Source organism: Strongylocentrotus purpuratus, unplaced genomic scaffold, assembly GCF_000002235.5.
Source record: "Strongylocentrotus purpuratus isolate Spur 01 unplaced genomic scaffold, Spur_5.0 spur5_scaffold_12, whole genome shotgun sequence".
Taxonomy (NCBI): Eukaryota; Metazoa; Echinodermata; class Echinoidea; order Camarodonta; family Strongylocentrotidae; genus Strongylocentrotus; species Strongylocentrotus purpuratus.
Window position 1 is genome coordinate 31,635,737 of NW_022145597.1, and position 21,164 is coordinate 31,656,900.

General features: G+C 38.8%; 1 protein-coding gene and 3 non-coding genes across 4 annotated transcripts; all 4 read right to left on the bottom strand.

The window, feature by feature from the left end:
• Window positions 1-4,608: 4,608 nt before the first annotated feature.
• On the bottom strand, window positions 4,609-16,374 carry eif4a (eukaryotic initiation factor 4a). Its single transcript, NM_001098446.1, is given in 9 exon segments — window positions 4,609-4,753; window positions 6,520-6,689; window positions 7,874-8,011; window positions 9,156-9,299; window positions 10,068-10,343; window positions 11,343-11,482; window positions 12,452-12,584; window positions 13,931-14,039; window positions 16,349-16,374. Coding segments are annotated over 9 exon segments (1,281 nt in total).
• LOC115922893 lies at window positions 7,463-7,707 on the bottom strand. The gene has a single exon (XR_004063661.1). It is a non-coding gene; the product is annotated as a small nucleolar RNA SNORA73 family (small nucleolar RNA).
• On the bottom strand, window positions 8,263-8,507 carry LOC115922906. The gene has a single exon (XR_004063674.1). It is a non-coding gene; the product is annotated as a small nucleolar RNA SNORA73 family (small nucleolar RNA).
• Window positions 12,003-12,247, bottom strand: LOC115922894. Its single transcript, XR_004063662.1, has one exon. It is a non-coding gene; the product is annotated as a small nucleolar RNA SNORA73 family (small nucleolar RNA).
• Window positions 16,375-21,164: the final 4,790 nt, after the last annotated feature.

The following is a 21,164-nucleotide window of genomic DNA, read 5'->3' on the forward strand; positions in this document are numbered from 1 at the left end:
TGCATCAACCTTAATCACGTGATGCTCTGCTGAATATTCATATCAGTGGTTAGCTTTCAATTTGTCACTTTTTGTTGTTTTCCATAAAGTTGAGTAAAGAAGTAATCACAATAGAATTTTTATTTGTTGATTTTAACACAAAATATTCAATGCTATACATTTGATAAAGATACGAGAGAAGCATTTCTTCTTTAAGTATAAAAAAGGATACAAACAGAAAATACTAACCATATTTTTTGTGATTTTGACTATCACTTGTATATATAGATACGTTAACCGTGGCAATGGCGTGGTCCGGTGGTAGTAGGTTTAAACCCTCTCATGATAAATGATTCACTTTGTGATACTACTACTAGTAACTTACTCGAGCTTACTACCGACATTCGACCACATTTTAGCGAAATTTGTGAGTTTCTTAGACCTTCTTAGCAAATGATTGTCGGGCACAAGACCCCTCCCCCGTCCACAACATACCCTGAAAGTAGGGTCGATATCATTATACCCCATGCCCCCACACTAAAACATGGCCCGACTGGAGATACCGGCATCTCCGGTCGGGCCATGGTCATCATGAACAGCTTCGTAAACTTGTCAGTATGTAGTATTATGACTGGACAGTACTAGTAGGTCCATGGTACAACACACACACACCCACACAAACGACAAAAAAAAAATCCGTTGGGAAGGGGAGTTTGACCATGAAGTAGGTCCAGGGCATGGGTGTCGATACTTACGTAATACCTATTCATCAGGGGGGGATGAATGAATAGATCACCCCCCCCCCCCCCCTGATGAATAGGTATCAGTTACGGATCGACACCCATGGTCCCAGACCCCCTAGAAAGTGTTGTTTTCCCCTTTAAAAGTCCCACGGATCCAAGTGTGTCAAAAGGAAGAGCCATCGTGACAGTACATTACGAAAATATAAAATTGTCGATCGGGTAGGAGGTGGAAGGTGGAAGGTGGAAGGGGGGGGGGGGGGAGGGGACTACCAAAGTGCCCTTAACCCAAGTTTTGCTGCCCAAAATTGTATGTACCGGTATGTAACCAAGGATTTTTAAACATTCTGACCCTAGTTACTCAGAATGCATGTACATGTAGTTTAATTCAATTAATTTCAAATTGGTATGGTACAGTGCAATTTCAGCACGACTGCCATGCTGAAATTTAAAACACATATAACTTGCATAATAATTATGTATTTCCTGTCATTGTCATAGAGGGGACTCTCATCAAGCTCAAAAATATCGAGATTTCATTGTAACGAGGGGAATTCCACATGCAAACCTATGGTGCAGCAAATCGCTTGTAGCTTTCATGACTACGAGATTTTTGTTTTAACGAGATAATTAGACATTTAACCCTTACTGTACTGGGCTATTTCGAGCACCTCCTGACTGGGGGGGGGGGGGGGGGAGGGGGGCCTGGTAGGCCCCCCCCCCCTATGATCTCGGCCGTCGGATGTCCGATGAACACGAAAATTTGCATGTTTGTAGATATTTACGTAACGAACAAGATGGTGTAATTAGTTTTTTGCGAATATGCAAATTTTTGTCGTTATAGCCTAATTAATTATGCAAAATGCTAATTTTATGCATTTTACAGAAAATGTGTCAAACTCCACTTTTTGAATGTTGAAACTCATTATTCATATGAAACTTCTTTTCTAACACAAAATATTTATTTTGATGTAATTAATAATGATAATTTATGCAAATTTAATGCGATTTTCAAATTATTATTTTCTTATGTATTTTATTGTTTTTTTATTTCTTATTATATCTATTGTTTTTATTTCTTATGTATTCTTTTGTTCTGGAATACATCAAGTTACTTTGAGAAACATATAAAAGCAATTCGATATCAATTCATATCACCCACTTAGGAAGGAATACATCTAAACCTGTATACACATTTCTGCTTGTACATGAATATATGCAATTATAGCATATTTTTGATGACATGTGCATACTAAACGTTATGTAACATCTCACAGGTATATTCGATTGCGACGAAAATGGTATCAAAACGTGCGTAAGACTTGAGGGAAAAAAGTCATGAAACGACAATTCAAAATTTCAAGCGGTTGCGGCGCAATCTCCGAAAATGTCGAGGGGGGGGGCCTCCCAGGCCCCCCCCCCAGTACAGTAAGGGTTAAACAAAAATAGAAAATATCCTGCTCTCCTATAAAAAGGGAAATTACACATAGGCCGATTCTTGGAAAACTCTTGGCGAATTTGGAACCGCTCATCGAAAGAATGACGTAACTTTGTTCTAGGTTAAAAACCAATAGGATTTGAGGGACCAGTCACCCGACTGCAGATCACATGTAAAGGTACAAATCCCAGCTCGGCACTAACGTCCTTTGGAAAGACATCAATGTATATTCGCCACTCTCCACCCAGGTGTTAAATGGGTACCCGACTACCCGGTAGGATGCGAAAGTTAATGCAGTAGTATTGTGACGGTCTGTAAAACGATGACTCAATGACCGGGGTAATAGTATATCTGTAGAGCGCTTAGAGACATTGCCAATGTATTAAGCCGAATATTATTATTATAATGAGAGTTTACGTAAGTTATCACAACATACCACTGTAATAAAAAACATCAGTAAGCAGGAGACATAAATTACATTATGTGAATTAATTTTAGCCATTTATTTACTAGGATTGTACATAGAAAGTGCACCATTACATATTCAGGTATAATCACGCCGTTGGCAAATCTGAGGAAACATGTTGTCATTGATCAAGGGTTGAACTAGAAATGAAACTAAATCAGCTACGATATCAAGCACATCCTGGGATCTTGCAAAATGTGTCTGTTTGGCACCTGAAGGGCTTTCAAATTATACCATTTACAATGCCCTCCTGGTGCCAAACAAACGATGTATTCCGGTCACTTAGATAAGAAACATTGTTGCATTGCATCTATGATTCTAAACTGGAAAACAAACCACGGCCCAACAACACAAAGAGTAGCAAATGATCTTACAAATAATTTTTTGTGAATGATTCAACATCAAAATCGTGAAATCTAATTGTACTATCATTTGCTAAGCTTCGTGATAACGGGGCACACGGTGTGCACAAGGCCACAAGCACGTGTGTTATACAGCAGTAGTTAGTGAGCTTTGCAAAAGATTTACCAACTATCAACATGATAGGTTAGATAAATTGGATCAATATTGAATACCTTGTGTCCTGATTAAAATACTCACAGGAGTGAAGATGCCACAACTATTTTCCAGAAGAGATTTTTGGTTGGAAATGAGCAACTGATCAAAATCTCATTAAGTTTGTCTCTTATCAAAAATTGGATACCGGTATTTCTTTTACTGTTCAACCCACGGCAGAATGCAAGAATATCATCAAATTGAACATGTTAAAAGCTGTAAATAAAATTAGAAGTCGATTTCATTGACAAATGTCTATCAAATAAATACATCCACCAGAAAATGCATAAGAAAGAAAAGGGAAAACAAATTGAAGAAAAATGTAGTAAAATCAGAGAAATCATAAGATCACAGAGAAGGCATTTCAAGGTGTTCAATTACTGTAAGTGTATATCACGTAGCAGGTCTAGAAAATGGTTAGATCTTTAGCAAGCACAAACAATGGTTTCATGTAATTCAATCTTCATGAACCATTCTGCGTAACGCTTTGCAGCCATGGATAGTATACAGCTTACTTTGTCCAACAGAGCACTTTCATCATCACACTATAAAAAAATATTACCCAAGTAAAGAAATGCCATCTATCTTTCCTTCTGTACTTGAAGCATTTGAAGGATTCACTTCGTCTTAGAAACAAATGAACTACAAAGCTACGTAACAAAGAACAAAACATGTGACAACAATTTATAAACACATGCAACACGTGGCACATCATAATTAGAGTAAGGTATCGTTCTTTTGCAAGATGGCAGATTTGTTCAACATGCTGACACGCCAACATTTTCATATTTATACCACAGCAGCACATAGAGTCGACTCCAAAATTTAACTTGCGGATTACCATAATTGCTTTAGCAATAAATACACACTGCCCCCTAATAACAGAACATAAACCCCCCGCCCTGCAACCCCTTACAACTACAAAACCCTCTTGTTTAAATTACGATATATTCTCTACAACAGAATGTAAATAAGGAGAAATATCCTGTTTAAAACGACTTATCAAATTGTAATATCAATCACATTACACGTGTCATAAGCACAAAGAGATATATACTTTACCTATAATCTACACAGACGTATTACTATTAACAATATATCTAGGGGGTCACCAGTGGTGACCCCCAAGATGCAAGGGTTATAGCCCTTGACCGAGTCTTTCTCGTCCTTTGTCTCCAACACAAATATCAAAATAGAATTGAAAGAGATATAAATCTCTTTCCGTGATAAGTTGAGGAATGCTGTTCAGTTAGTCAGTTTTTTCACATTTCCAAGATATCCGTCAAAAAAAGTTTGAGATAAAAGGGTATTCCAATATCAGAACATCACTTGTATCGCATCACTGGCATCATCAGTCACATCAGTAGAATCGCATTGATATCGCTTTGAAGAACGCATGAACGAAATTGACGGGTCTCACTCTCTATCCTCTACACCAGATCGGCAACATTACTGGGCATCTCGTCTACTTGAGTATTGTAGAACTGTTGAATATCCCGTAGGTTGCGCTTATCTTCATCTGGAACAAAGTTGATGGCCACTCCTTTGCGACCGAAACGGCCTCCACGGCCAATCCTAAGCAGGGAAAGAAAGAGAAGGGAAACTCCATTAGTTACGATGATAGAGACAATCAATAAACAAATCTCTTTTTTTCATGGACAAAGGATGAGCACATGATATGAAGTTACATAATGCAGGAAAAGAATATTTTTTCCTTTCTTATTAGAATCAGAGTACACATTTATGTGTAAAAATACCCTCTTCTCTACTAGAATTCTTTTGGAATTTGCATTTGTAAAAATGAGGATTCCTCACAGGGTTTTAAATGTACCCCCTTTGTTTCCTTTTACCATACGAAAGTCATCGAGCTGATATAGTATAGCATCGCAAATTGAGATGAGTTACATGATCCGTTTCTTATCTCACCCACATGCAAAGCTGTTTAATCTACCTTCCAACGACAACCTTCAATGTCATGGCAATGCTTCCTGAGAAGCACTGCTACAGTGCAGGTGCTTTTGTGGAAGGAATTCGGAACTAGAGAATTCCAGAAATATCAATTTTCTTGGAACTAGTCAAATACCACAAGAAAGCAGTGGCATTTGTCATGCCCAAACATTTAAAATGATTCTATGATGGGGAAAAGTAAGTCTGTACAAATCTACAACACTTGTTGCAACAACTGTTCCTTCCTAGTCACTTTCTTGACGAATTCCCAAATTCATTTAACCCTGGTCCAACCACTGTCTCTATTATCTAACCTAACATGAAACTGAATTGCAGTGTATTAAAAATCATTGGTCTTCAATAGATAGGTTTGCCAAAATATTTAGGCATATTTGTTATACTAAGGTTGTTCATGACAACCTGAAAGCTTGCCAGAGCCTTGCCCAACATAACAAGTAATATATATGCACGTATTGTAGTTCATTCATTAACAGGTTAATAGTTACATCAATTGGTCCTCGGGGAAAACATCCATACATTTGAACATACATGTATCAATAAACCGAAAGTTTGGGTTTTACAGTATACTGAAGACATTTATCATATAATACCCCATTCACAGTGGTTTTGAAATTTGTAGCGGCGACACCGCCATAACACCGCTACAAATGCATTCACAGTAGAAAAGTTATCCCGCTGCAGCAGCGGGATAAATATCATGTACTCATTCACGCTGCAGCGGGTGATTTTTATTACCTCCGTAACAAACACGTGTATGCATGGCTCATGACCCGCGAGTGACCCCGATATGACCGGAAATACTTCAGCGCGGGGTTTTCGATTGCTTGAAATTGCGCGCGCTAGCTGTACTTTACACAAAAGGTAAACATGTCAAGTTGCTTTTTGTATCCTCGATCATATTACTTTTTAAAAAACTAGCATTTTTATTGCTTCCAGTCAGAATATTTTAATTTTTTGAAGTGTGAAATATTTTTATTTGGATAATTATAATATCTACATAATAATAAAATCTATTTGAATCCACTGGTTACTTTATTTCTATTTCACTTTATGTTCCCCATTGCTGGAGAAAAGAGGTCAGTGATAGGTAAGTAAACAAATCACACGTGTTTGTCGCGGTGTTATAGCGGAGAGCCTTCACACTGAGTAAACACCGCGACAGCAGCGGGACTGTCCCGCTGCTGTAGCTAGGCGAACCTAGCGATAGTTTGTCGCGGCGTTATCGCGCGATAGTTTATAACGGGTCCGAGCCTTCACACTGAAGACAACACCGCGACAGCAGCGGGACAGTCCCGCTGCTGTCGCGGTGTTTGAGGCCACTGTGAATGGGGTATAAGATAAGTCGAAATTGTACGGAATGTTGAAGAACTGACCTGTGGATGTAGTTTTCCCTGTTGGTAGGGAGGTCATAGTTGATGACCAGTGAGACTTGCTGGACGTCGATTCCTCGAGCCAGCAGGTCAGTGCAAATGAGCACTCGGCTAGAGCCAGTGCGGAACTCCTTCATGATCTTGTCTCTCTCCTTCTGGTCCATGTCTCCGTGCTGACGAAGAAACAAGGCATGGAAAAAATAGTAGTAAAGAGAGATTGATGAATGGGTTATCAGAACTGTTGCACTACTTATAGCTACTTGTGCCCTCTATAAGCAAACAATGCCTATTCGGTGCCTGTTGGTCCCCCATGATCCCCTTTTTCTTATGTTAATTGAGAGCTGTTTTGATGAGATAACCGCCTGTCAGTGACCTTGCAGGGAGGTCTAATCCCCCTGGCCAAACTAGTGCAGACGGGCATTAAAAAAAAAGAGCAAGATCTATGACACATCTAAAATTGGTTCACCCAAGACATTTTCTGTCTATGGTTCAGACATCTTCCTCAGAACCAGACATTGAAACAGTCACAGTTAACAAATTTTAGATTCGTCACAGAATTTTTTTTGTAAAAGATATCTGAACCATAGACATCAATACTGTTACAGGTAAGCAAAGTTTGGATGGGTGATGGAACTTATTCTGAGCACTCGAGAGGGGAATTTGTAAGCAGAGAGGTTGTCTTCAGGATGGGATGCAGGAACAAACAAATGCTGTTTAAGTTTATTATCATTAACACTAATTTCAGTGAAATGAAGGGTACATGTATGTAACCTGAAATCACATTTACATTTACAGATATGTAACTACTGCCTTGAAGTAATGATTTTAGTTTCAAAATCTTCTCAAGTAATCTGTTATGGAACAGTACCTTTCTTATTCCAGAAGAATTTGCAATTATCATTAGGCATCAAGTTCCAATCAAGAGTTTTTATATTACTAGACATGAAAATGTCCCTTGCATGGTTTAACTCCCCAGTCATTGTCACAGAGCGACTCTGGGAAATACAAGGAATATGCAAGGACAGGTCCACACCAGATATTACTGCTCCTTGCGGAGAAGTGACAAAAGGGGACCAGGTTGCTCTCCAATGTCGTGGCGGAGGACCATACATCATAGTAAGTGTCACAAGGACTCAGCTCCTTCAAGCCACTGTGACAGGACCAAGTGGAGGACTTGGGTGTCAACATTGGATTTTATAATTTCTTATTTACAATAACATAAGCATAAAGAGTAAGAACTTTCAGAAAAAGATAAAATTATGGTTCATTACACGGTTTGAAGGTCAAAAATTTTACTTCAAAATCAGATTCGTTGCCAGCTGCGCAAAACAGAGGGAATGCCTTTGGTAAAACCTACCATGATGGAAACAGTGAAGTCTCTTTCGTGCATCTTCTGGCAAAGCCAATCGACTTTCCTCCTGGTGTTGCAGAAGATGACGGCTTGTGTGATGGTCAATGTCTCGTACAAGTCACACAGGGTGTCGAGCTTCCACTCCTACAAGAATGAGAAGAAAATAGTGGTTACACAACAATTCTATTCTGGTTCTCCTGTCAAAAGATGTGATTTCAGTCCCCCCCCCCCCCCCCCCCACCAAGGCTCTTTAAGAGCTCACCAGAAATACATTGCTGACTGCTCCTTTGTCTTGTCTTTTTTTGGGGGGGGGGGGGCAATATCTAGGAATTTTTAAAAATTAGAACAGTTAAGAAATTAGTCCTGAACTACGTTAATACAGTTATTGTAGTATGAAATGTCCCTTGCATGGTTTAACTCCCCAGTAATTGTCACAGAGTGACTCTGGGAAATACAAGGAATATGCAAGGACAGGTCCACACCAGATGTTACTGCTCCTTGCGGAGAAGTGACAAAAGGGGACCAGGTTGCTCTCCAATGTCGTGGCGGAGGACCATACATCATAGTAAGTGTCGCAAGGACTCAGCTCCTTCAAGCCACTGTGACAGGACCAAGTGGAGGACTTGGGTGTCAACATTGGATTGTACAATTTCTTATTTACAACATAACAATTCACATCAATGTACTCACACAACAATCACTATACATGCCTTTTCTTTACAGATTCCATTATGAATTCGTTGCAAGGAACTGCATCATTTCCTAACCCGACCAAATTCTTCGCTTCAACTCTAGACCCAAAGCTATCACTATGAACATGACGGACAAAGAAAGCGGACAAAATATATAGTTCCTCATTCTACCCTCAACAATTGCTGCTATTATGTAAAAATGTGTAGAACAGGTGTCGCATACATATTCACCCGTTCTACACATTTTTTCATAATAGCAGTGAAGGGATGTTCCTTTGTCTACCACAGCAATTGTTAAGGGTAGAATGAGGAACTGTATATTTTGTCCGTCATGTTCATAGTGGTATACCTAACCCTTTCCTGAAGATCAATTGCAACTCAGCAACCTTCACCCTATGACAAAAATAATCCCATGAGCAAATGAAAAAGTATCCTTTCATGAAATAAAGAGGTTCGCAAACAGGTATTTGAATTTAAAAAACTTCGAAAACTTCTGATTTAGACTGCAATAATAAACCATCTTCTATAAAGATGCTCTCCCATCCTCCTCTCTCCCGTTTTGTGTCCCTTTCATCTCCATTTCCTGTAAGACTTGCCTCCTTCTCAACGGCGATGTAGAACTGCTTGATACCGTCCAAACTCAGTTCTTCCTTCTTCACCAGGATCCTGATAGGATCTCTCATGAACTTCTTGGTGACCTCCAGCACGTCAACCGGCATGGTGGCAGACAGCAGTACAACCTGGAAGCAAGGACACACCAATTATAAAGGTTCAAGATAAAGCTGGCCTCACTACAGCTATTATACAGATTGGGATAAGTGAGATTATCTATAGGCATTTTTTGTATGTTAATCCTAAATAGTTTTATGGCTATATATTTTTGTCTATTCAACAAATAATTTATGATACATACTGATAGTTATATCCTTCAAAGTTACAGTGATGTTAACTCTGCAGAGCAATGTAATCCACTGTTCATGAAACAAGACGAGATGTTCCATAATTTTAAATGATGGGGAAAGAGAAAATGATTCCTTTTCAGCAAATGTAAGTCATCAATCTATCAAGAATAGATAGTAAGACCTCAACCTAATTTACAGGATCATCATCAAAGGTTTGCAATCAATCAATTCTTCCATCAAGACTATGGTTGTACAAGGCATGCTCCAGTACCAAACGCTATGCGGTAACTACCTCGGCCTAAACCAAACCCATGTCCTTACCATACAGATACCTATACCTCATCTAAAACCCAAAATGACAACATTAACTCGAACCCTGTATCTTTGAAAACATAAATCCTGCAGGGATTGTTCTTGGAGCAAAATGTTGGATCACCCAAAAAAATTAGTATGAACATTGTGTGACCAAGGAGGCATAAAAAACCCATTATTAACATTGATTTACAAGAAACCGGGTTTTTATTTAGCAGTGGCATTTTCCCCTCCTTTTGAAACAAGTTTACTAAGTCATATCTCAACAAAATTTCATGATTGTTGGCTTTATACCTGTACTTCTGATGGGAGCCAGCTGAAGACATCGTAGATCTGGTCCTTGAAACCCCTGGACAACATCTCATCGGCTTCATCCAGGACAAACATGCGGATCTTGAAGGGCGAGAGGACCTTCCTTTTGAGCATGTCAAACACCCTGCCTGGGGTGCCTACGATGACCTGCACACCCTCGGACAGGAGGTTCATGTCATCACGGACATTGGTGCCTCCGATGCAGGGGTGGCACTTCACTTCTAGGTAGTCGCCGAGGGCCACAATTACCTTGTGAATCTGTTAAAGAGAAAAGGGTAGTCTTGTCATTTGCCCACTTCGTCTTTATCATGTCCTTTAATTTATATTACTGTTCAGTTTTCAGTCAAGTTCATATGAATGTTCAAAGGCTACAATAAATCCATGAAATCGGTTGGGATTTTACATAATGAATGGCTATATCATCTGTATACCTTTTCTCTACAAGAATTCTTTGGGAATTTGCCTCACAGGGTTTTAAATGTACACCCTTCATTTTCTTTTACCAGACCAGAGTCATTGAGCTGATATAGTATAGCATCGCAAATTGAGATGAGTTACATGATCTGTTTCTTATCTCACCCACATGCAAAGCTGTTTAATCTACCTCCCAACGACAACCTTCAATGTCATGGCAATGCTTCCTGAGAAGCACTGCTACAGTGCAGGTGCTTTTGTGGAAGGAATACAGAACTTGAGAATTCCAAACATATCCATTTTCTTGGATCAAGTCAAATGGCACCAAAAAAAAAAACAGCTGTGGCATTTGTCGTGCTCAAACATTTCAAATGATTCTATCATCGGACGAAAATTAATCTGTACAATTCTACAACACTTTATCCATCCACAAAATAAAAACCGTTTGTAGCTATGGAATAGTTTTGACCATCTATAAAAATGACAGTAAAACAAAAGCCCTGTCAGGGCCCAGTTTCTGTTTCTACCAAACTGGGTCCCATAAATAACACAAAGCTTAGAAATTGATCATGCAAATTATTCTTATGATTGTACGCACATTTGTTGGCTAGGTGTTACAAGACCTAGAACAATTGTACACTCTATTGCCAGACTTCAACTCGACACTAACCGAGTGAAAAAAATACACGGGGGCTAAGGGCGAAATAGCCCCGAAATGCCCAAAAGAATGCCCTTAAATTTGCAGAGTTCAATGAAAAACAAATTTTAGAATGTTATTTTCATGCAGGCAAGGTTGAAAAGTAGCCCCCGAAAAATAAATATTTATTTTTTCCCTGGACTTACCTGTTGGGCCAACTCCCTGGTTGGGGCCAAGACGAGGGCTTGGCACTGCTTCTCCTCAACATTGAGCTGTTGGAGGATGGAGATAGCAAAGGTTGCCGTCTTACCAGTTCCGGACTGGGCTTGGGCAATAACATCCTTTCCTGCATTGGAAAAATACACAGAAATCAATGATAGGTAGAGTACAGTCAAACCTGTTGCAGTGGCCTCCCGTCTATCTAAAGATACGAAGAGGTGAACCACAGCTCCTTCATTTTAAAAGACATTAAATAAATGGCAACTTTGTACTATAAACAACCCCAAATGATATGCTATCTAAAATATATTTTGAGCAGTGCCCCAAGATAGAAGTAACTTAAAAGAAAACTGAAATTAATATTTGTGTACACAGCAAATGGGAGAGTTATCCACATCCTACGTAACAACCCACTGACCAAACGACCAGTTTGGGATTCGCATAGACTTGGTGAGCTCATATTTCAAACATTCACAAGTTCCTTACTATTGGTCAGATTAATTTCAAAACTTTGCCATTCTCTTTCTATTCTTTTTTTGCTTTCATACAAATTAACTTATTACAAGTTCTGGTACATCAAACCAATTTCTGGGTTGAATGCTTGTACTTCGAGATAAAAATCAAGAGTTGTTTTAGTACTAGACACAAAATGTCCCTCGCATGGTTTAACTCCCCAGTCATTGTCACAGAGTGACTCTGGGAAATACAAGGAATATGCAAGGACAGGTCCACACCAGATGTTACTGCTCCTTGCGGAGGAGTGACAAAAGGGGACCAGGTTGCTCTCCAATGTCGTGGCGGAGGACCATACATCATGGTAAGTGTCACAAGGACTCAGCTCCTTCAAGCCACTGTGACAGGACCAAGTGGAGGACTTGGGTGTCAACATTGGATTGTACAATTTCTTATTTACAAAAACATAAGCAAAAAGTGCAAGGGGAAAAAAATAAAATAGAATTAAAAAAACTCTGCGGCACATAAGTCGGACTAGGGATCATTTAACTCAAACGTGAACAGACGAGGTGCGTCAAACAGAACACTCTATCTCCATTTAAATAACCTTTCTATCTACGACCTTTGCCGCCTCTGAACCTACCTTCACAGCAGGGCAATATCGCCCTCTGTTGGATTGCAGATGGTTTCTCAAAACCATAGGCATAGATACCCCTGAGGAGCGATTCTCTCAGCCCCATGTCATCAAAGTTTTCTACCACTTGATCCCAGTTGGTCTAGAGAGATAGAGAAAGGGAATCCCATTAAAACATGATAAAAACATATCGATACAAAAATAACATTGAAATATGGCGGGCAGAAGAAACATGAATGCCATAAAGCAAATTTATGGCAAATTCTTTCTAAGATTGATAGCTCGTAGATTCATGTTTTGATCATGACAGGGATTACTCTCTTTATCAAGTAAGTTAAATAAAAAATAATATCTAGTTTCTGGACTTGTTCTCCTGGCTGCTCAGTCTACAAGGGAAGAAGTCGAGTTTATAGAAGCCAAAATGGCGCCAGTAACTTCCTGTTTGTGTAGTTGTAGGCCTAACCTTCAACCAGCTGTCACATGAAATCTTACAATAATTAGTCTCATTGACAAGTCAAAATTATAATCAAAATTCATGTCAAAGATAGAGATGTACTTCCAGAGCCTTCTCATCACATAACTGATATACATGTAAGAATGACTCTAGAGGCATTGGGGATTCTTAATATCTGCAAACGGGAAGCCAATATTTGATGATGAATGCATCAGGTTTGGAGCAAGTTTGCAACTTTTGTGCAAGATATAATCTGGCCATCTGGTTAAAATTCCAGTTGCGACAATTGTTAATGATAATGTAGGGGAAGATCTGGTTATACTTTTGTAGCCTAAAATAGAGAACCCAAAACACTTGAATGGAGAAAATGTTCTGACAACCATTTTTCATTTCACTTTTATTGAACATGTTGAATTGATCATGTCTTTATAATATATATAATATCTAGTTTCTGGACCTGTCTTTTTTCAGCCTACCTTGATTATTTTACCTAGGCCTAATCATTTTGATACTTAATTGAAGATATGTGAGGTCAAAGGTTATTGTTCCACAGCAAATTCAAAAGGTTAGAGTTCAAATTCCTGAGTACCTTTCTTTTCATTCGTAACGAGCCAACTGCTTGCTAAGCATGGATTTGGGAAATAAAAACCCCAACTCAAACAAATTTAATCACTACTTGTACCAGGAAGAGTACAAATCCTACACTTTGATGAGCTAACTGCTATGCATGGATTTGGGAAACAACCCAAAATTAAACGAAACAAACAAAATTAGTCACTACTTGTACCAGGAAGAGTACAAATCCTACATGTTGACTTGGTAAGTACCCTCACATTAACAAAAAATAGTTTCGACTGCATGAAGATCCAACAATAGACAATGTGAAATGGAAACAAAGGAAGGAACAAATCCTTTGTTTATTGAACCCTCTATATTGGCAATGAGTCACCAAAGTCAAGTACACAAGAGGGGCCATATTAGAGGCTTTAAAAATAAAAGTGGAGTGGAGATTGAAAAAAAAGCAGCATATTTACATCAATGATTCCATCCTCTACGGTGACAATACCCTGGTCCTCGGCTTGTCTCCCATTTTCATCAGGCCCTGCTCCAGGTCCAGGTCCGGGTTTTGTAACCTGGGAATTCCTGCAGGATAAAATAAAATAAAAAATAGAAATTAAACAAATAGCAATGGAACATTTTACTTCATAATTCTCATTTGAGATATTATTTATAAAATCAGTGTACATGTAGATCTAGATCCCATAAACAATTTCTCGAGGATGATATCAGCAAAAATTGTAAGATAATTGCATGTCTACTTGAAACCCCCTTCATTGATTTATACACACACACATCTGTGCAGTTTGACCCCCCTCCCTTTTATATGAAGTATGGAATAATAAATTAATCCCATAAATAAAGTTTTAAAAATCACTGGACCTTTAGTGAAGCTTTATTGTGTCAATGAAATTGAAGAAAAATTTATTGAAAATTTGTAACATCGTTTTTTATATATTTATCTTAGATTCAATTTTTTAGACGGAAAGATAACATTAAATTTGTCACTAGCTGAGAAAACTATTTGGATCTTGCATGGGGCTGGGCTGACTCAATATCACTCAGTGAAAAGGTTTCGAAATTCGAAGTGCAAGCTAGTATAAGATGGGCATCTTAGTAGTCATTATTTTTTCAGTTTGTATAAATTTTGCCCCTTTAGACTTTCCAATATTAACCTTTTGGAATTTAAAACTACATGTATTTTCATTTTTTTTTCCAAGTGGGTGTTCTTGCTGTTCTTAAAGACAAACATGAATGCAAAAATTCAGCAGATTATTTGCAATCAAATCTGTTCGCTTAGAGAACTATATGATCATTTTCAGCAGTCTGAGTTGACCCTGGCCTTGTACAGAGTTAGCCCAGCCCAGATGCTCTCCCAGTCACTAAAATTTGAATTGCCCATTACTAGTTTTTGAAATATATTTACTCTATGCCACAAGAACAACCGGCTCAATTTATTTGATGAGACACTTTCCTGACAATTCTTTCTTTTTAAAAATGAGATCAAATTAATAACTTGAATGATCACTGATGATGGATTACTAGTAAATGAATGGAGCCATATGGAGGTTTCCAAGTATTCAGGCATGTCCGACAGTCTGAGACTCTACTTGACATTCGTTGCCCATCCCAAACCGGCAAAAGCATGTTCAATCATGAAATTAAAATTCTGCCATTAAACTAAAAGTTCTTGAAAGTTGAATCTTGGAAGTATTAATTCTTTTGCAGCTCACTCTGAAAGCTATATTGGGGTGCATTGAAAGTCTAGTACGAGTATGACCGACAGTGAAGTTACAGAGTAGGTCTATGTACAAAAAAATAAAGTGAGAGGTGCAAGTAAAAACATGGCTGCTCAGTTTACAGCTTGGGCAGAAGTCGAGTTTACAGAAGCCAAAATGGTGGCAGTAAAACTTCCTGCTTGTGTAGTTGTAGGCCTAACCTCCAACCAGCTGTCACATGAAATCTTACAATAATTAGTCTCCTTGACAAGTCAAAATTATAATAAAAATTCATGTCAAAGATAAAGATGTACTTCCAGAGTCTTCTCATCACATAACTGATATACATGTAAAAATGACTCTAGAGGCATTGGGGATTCTTAATATCTGCAAACGGGAAGCCAATATTTGATGATGAATGCATCAGGTTTGGAGCAAGTTTGCACGATATAATCTGGCCATCTGGTTAAAATTCCAGTTGCTACAATTGTTAATGATAATGTAGGGGAAGATCTGTTTATACTTTTGTAAACCCTAACCCTAACCCTAACCCTAGAGATAATGATAAACACGAAATTTGGGGTCTAAAATTTGAGGTCTGTTTTAGTAGGCTATATTTTGGATACCTTGCTACACTAGCGCCAGAAAATGTTCTGACAACCATTTTTCATTTCACTTAAATGGAACATGTTGAATTGATCATGTCTTTCATTCAGTTTCAACTTCAAAGTTCAAGCTGGAATTTGTGTAAATTATTATTTTAATCATGAAGATCCTGTACTCATAAATCATATCTAATCTAGATATAAAATAAGAGCACCAATTGTAAACAAAATAAAGGAAAAAGCCACAAGTCTCATTTCAAAATGGATCAAACTTCGGACTTCCAACAAGTCACATTCATGACATTTCACTCGCTGGTGAAGGGCGCGCCTAGCTCTTGCACTCACACGTGCTAATTTACTCACGCAGCGCGCGTGTATTACCAAAGAATGAATGAATGAATGAATGAAATGCCACCCGGCATATTTTTTACAACATAAAAATCATCAATTTTTCACATGATCCTTACATTCTCTCACCACCATACTCACACACCATCACAGAAATCTCGTTCTTAATATATAATATGAATTGCAATCGAATTTGAGTAAAAGAAAGATGAGAAATACTCACGCTTGTTCGTCATCTATGTAAGACATTCTTCAGAAATTCTACTTGAGCAGAGAAAGGCCGGGTAGAAATTATATTGTTCCCTTGAAAGGTAGTGAGTATCACAATATTCATACACAGTAAAAAACTAGTTCTTAGTTTATTGGTACTTTCTTCCATAAATATTATTAGGCGAATAAAAATCCACGTTAACGGTATTGAATTTTCTAATCTAAAATGGATTGGAGGGCTCATCTGAATATAAATTCCAAAAACATGAAAATATCTCTCTTTCAGCTCTGAACGACTCACTCGCGGAATAATATAATGACGTAGTCACAGTCGGGTTTCCCAACTTGTGGTCGACATTGCCATGTTGCGAAATAAATTTTACATGTATAACTGGTGGAAATGTTGAGTATGGGCTAGTAAAAGTCGCGTCTTTACGAATGACGACGAAACACTGATGATTACAGGGGGTAAGGGCAGATCAGAACCGGCATAGCGACTTCCAAAGTGGGGGGGGGGGGTGGCAAAAAAAGGGCACTTTGTGGGGGGGGGGGAGGGCACCTTCAAAGAGAAATCTCAAAGCCATTTTTTAGACATTGGTATAATTTATACACCTATACTTTTATTACTTTATCGGGGATGATTTCAATTTTGTTTCTCTTAGGCTGGTAGGATTATTCCTTGAAATGCACTGTGCGCTGATAAGGCTGCCAGAGCTAAAGCTAGGGTAATAAAGTCCAAAGCTCTTTGGAAGCGCATAGATCGAGATGTTATTTCATAACGTATTATGCGCTATACAAGAACTTATTATATATAGATCATAATTATTGCTAAGCATCATATTGTGCAGTTTGGTGTGATGGTCTGAAAAGTCATTTGCGAGCGAGGGAAATTGTTAAGATTTGTGACGGGTCGCGTCGTTCGAAAAACTACATCTTATATATAAAAAGGAAAAATTAACCCAATCCTGATAGGGTTAAAAGCACATAACGGAAGACTGAAAAGACCTTTGATGAGTAAATTATGACACCTACAAATGCGAGCGAGCTCTTACAGTCGCTTGAAATTAGGGGCACGTTTAATGATGAGAGGAAAATTTAGGGGATACTTACTGAATGGGTGATTAAGACACTTATTAGAAATTAAAGAAAAAGAGCACGTGTCGAAGTACAAAGACTAATTATCAGTGGTGAAATGGGGCACTTCTTACAGCTAAAAAAAAAAGTCACTCACCATGGGATGAAAAAGACACTTATGAGAATGCGAAATGGCCATTTGTCGACGGAAAAAAGGAATCCCTCAGATTTTGAAAGCTGGGCATTTATAAGAAGTGAAAAGGGGCATTTGTGAAAAAGGGATAACTGAAGTTCCTTATTAGGGTTATTATCAGAGGTGTGAAAGGGGTAGGCCTACTTATCGCATCTGAAAAGGGGCACTTATAATAAAGGGGAATGTGCATTTGTTGAGATCGAGAGAAGGGGCACCGATCAGATTTTAATGGGGGCATTTATCGGAAGTGAAAGGGTGCTTTTTAAGGAAGAAGTGGCTCTTATTAAAAAGAAAGAGAGGCACATAAAATAAATGGGGCCAGGCTTATCGTCAGGGATGAAAATGGGTAATTTTGAGGTGGGGGTGGGGGGGGGGGGAAGGGGAACATATAAGAAGGGGAAAAAAGGATTTATTAGGAAGGAAGAGGGGGACGATTCAAAATAAAAGGGGCATTTATTAGAGATGAAAACTTTCTTACAAAGAAAAGGGGGCGCTTGTCATAGTAAAAGCGACACCTCTCAGATTTGAATCGGGCAATTATCAGAGGTGAAGGGTGCGCTGTTCAAAAGTGGAAAAGGGCTCTTCTCGTACCTGAAAAGGGGCACCTACTAGAGATTAATTTGGACACTTATTGCAAAGGAAAATGAGAACTCAGTGTCGAAAGAAAAGGGGTATGTGTCAAAATAAAAGGGGCACTTATCAGAGATGAGGGGAAGGGGCACTTTTAAAAATTGAAATAGGGGCACTTGTCAAAGAAAAAGGGGCACTTCTTACAAAGTTAAAGGGGCACTTTTCATATATAAAAAGGGGCACTTTTGGGGTACTTGAAAAGTGGAGGGGCACATGATACTGGTATATTCTTTGTTTTCCGAGCAATCTCGAGTTCTCCGGCTCCCTTCAGCTCTCCACTCATTATTTTTTGTTTAAAATTTCTGGATATCCGATGGGGTACTTGCCAGGCACGTAGCCAGAGTTTGATGTTTGGGGGCACATATGATGTAATCGATCGAGGTAAAACAAAAAGGGGGTCTAAAAAAGTTCAACCGATCCTGGATTATTATTTTTTTGGGGGGGGCACGTGCCCCGCTCCCGTGCCCCTCCCCCCCCCCCCCCTCCGTGGCTACCCAACTGCCCCTTGATCGGCTACTGGGCCTCATCCCTAATCGTTCTCTCGTCCACTCCATTCTGAAATTTAAGCTGGCTTGTTCCTGTTCAGGTCATGTGGACATAAAGTCATGTGTGAAACAAAATTTTGTCTTTAACCTTAATTTTCTTTTGTTGGCTAACTTCCGCTTAGTCTCTCCGCTCATCAAGACTGCTCTCGAATTCATTATTTCCCCTCTTGATCGTGCTTAATGAATGTTTCCCAAAAAATTGTTAAAATTAAAACTTGAAAATTCCGTTAAATTTGATTTCCGGTATTTTAACTTGAAAACCTATATTATTATGTTGTAGCAGTTTAATAATCTCTTTAGCTTTGAGTAAAGACTATCTTCGTTCCTCTTACGCAATATATACCACGCGTATTTCCCAAGAAGTTCGTCATACCTACGTCATCGCAAAGAAGTGGGTGCACTATTAAAATAGAAAGATTATAAATGGAACGTATAATTTATGTCCTATTACACCTTTTCTTCTTATTTTAGTTTAGATAATCTATAGGGTGTGCGACGTCACGCATGGTAAAATTATTTCCCCCCCCCCCCCCTATTATCATAATCTTGTCACTCTCTTACCCGTAATCCCTCAGAGCTTTAAATTGACATAAGTATATATAGGCCTATACCGTAATTAGTGCATAGATGTTTGAAGCAAATGATTAAAAAACTGTTACGCAATTAAAGCTCCTGCCCACATAATTCGGACAGAATAAATATTAGCAGAACATCGCCTTTCGTCATCCAACGCAATACGCATCCGGCCTCAAAAACTTGCACCGCCGGTTGTAATATATTGCGGATTTTATGATATTCCAAACAAGCCTATCAAGTTTTGATAGGCCCTATATATTTAATTTTGTCACTGTAATCATGGTCCACTAAAACAGGCGGAAACAGTGAAGTGGGGGGGGGGGGGGGGGGGGGGGGGGGGGTATAATTCCGGAATTTTTCTGACTGTGGGGAAGTGACAAAATAAAGTTGCTCCAAAGGGGGGGGGGGGGGTTACTATAACTATGAGGCCAATTGGGTTAAACCAGTCGTCCCGACCCCCAACCCCCGTCGCCAATAAGTCCGCCACTGCATGCGCGCGCGAAGAAAAGTAGGTTACATCCATTCTGGGGTCATAAAAGGGATAACATTGATCATCCCATTTGTTGAACGATTGGTCTACTGAATTTAAAGAAATTCCGCGAAGGATTACAGAAATCACTCTTGAATGAACGCAGAAAAGAGAAATAGTGAAGGTTTGATACATTACTGCATGGAGCCTGAACAATCGCAGTAATTGGAGTATTAATAATCGTGTGAATAATGTAAATCATCAGTCTGGAATAATAGGCTTACTTTTTCTTATACCTCTCTCTCTCTCTCTCTCTCTCTCTCTCTCTCTCTCTCTCGCAGCGGAGAGTCGTTCCTTGAAGGGGGGGGGGGGGGGGGACACAAAGGAGCAATTTCTGGAAACAAGGGAAACCTCAAAGCAAAACTACTCATTTTTTTAGACATGGGAATATGCCCCTTTATTGTGATTACGTTATTAGAGATGATTTTAATAGTTGTCTCTCTCTCTTTACATGGTCAATATATTGCCTGAATATCATACTTTGCATATTATTGGTGTGATGGTTTAAATATTCATTTTTACTTACTTATTTTTACTTATAGAAATCAACTTTTAATAATTAAGTTGTACTTTGCACTATTTCCCCTTGTTTTTAACTAGGGGATGGTGGATTGACATGTTTTTGATTTGATTTGATTTCTGCATTTTTTCCAAACATAATATAACTGAATAACAAAGAACATATAACTGTAAGGTATAATACAACATAAACAATCAATAATTTGTACATGTCAAAATGTTTTTTTTACATAATATTATGTACATATAATAACGAAACCTAATATGTCCATAACATATTATCATAAATTTAAAGTATTATCCGAACTATTCTGTTGGAAAAGTGCAGGAGACCGTAATCATAAGCCAGGCGCGGATCCAGGGGGGGGGGCCGAGCGGGCCTTGGCCCCCCCCCCCGGCAAAAAAAAAAAAAAAATAAAAGAGAGAAGAAAGGAAAAGAAGGGAAAGGGAAAGAGGAGAGAAAGGGAAAGAAAGAAGAGGAAGAAGAAAAGAAAAGGGGGAAGAAGGAGATCGGGGGGGGGGCGAAAGGGCCTTGCCTCCCAGGCTGTTGCCCCCCCCCCCCAATCAAAAAAATAATAGAGAAGGAAGGAAAGGGAAAGAAAAAAGGAAAATAGGAGATACTGGCGTACTGATAGAGGGGGGGGGGGGGGGGGGCTTGGGGGAAATCAAATTCAAACGTGTTTTATTTCTAATTCCATAATTGTGGATTACAATAATGCTGAAATTACATAATTTCCGAGATTTTTCCTCACTTTTTAGTAAA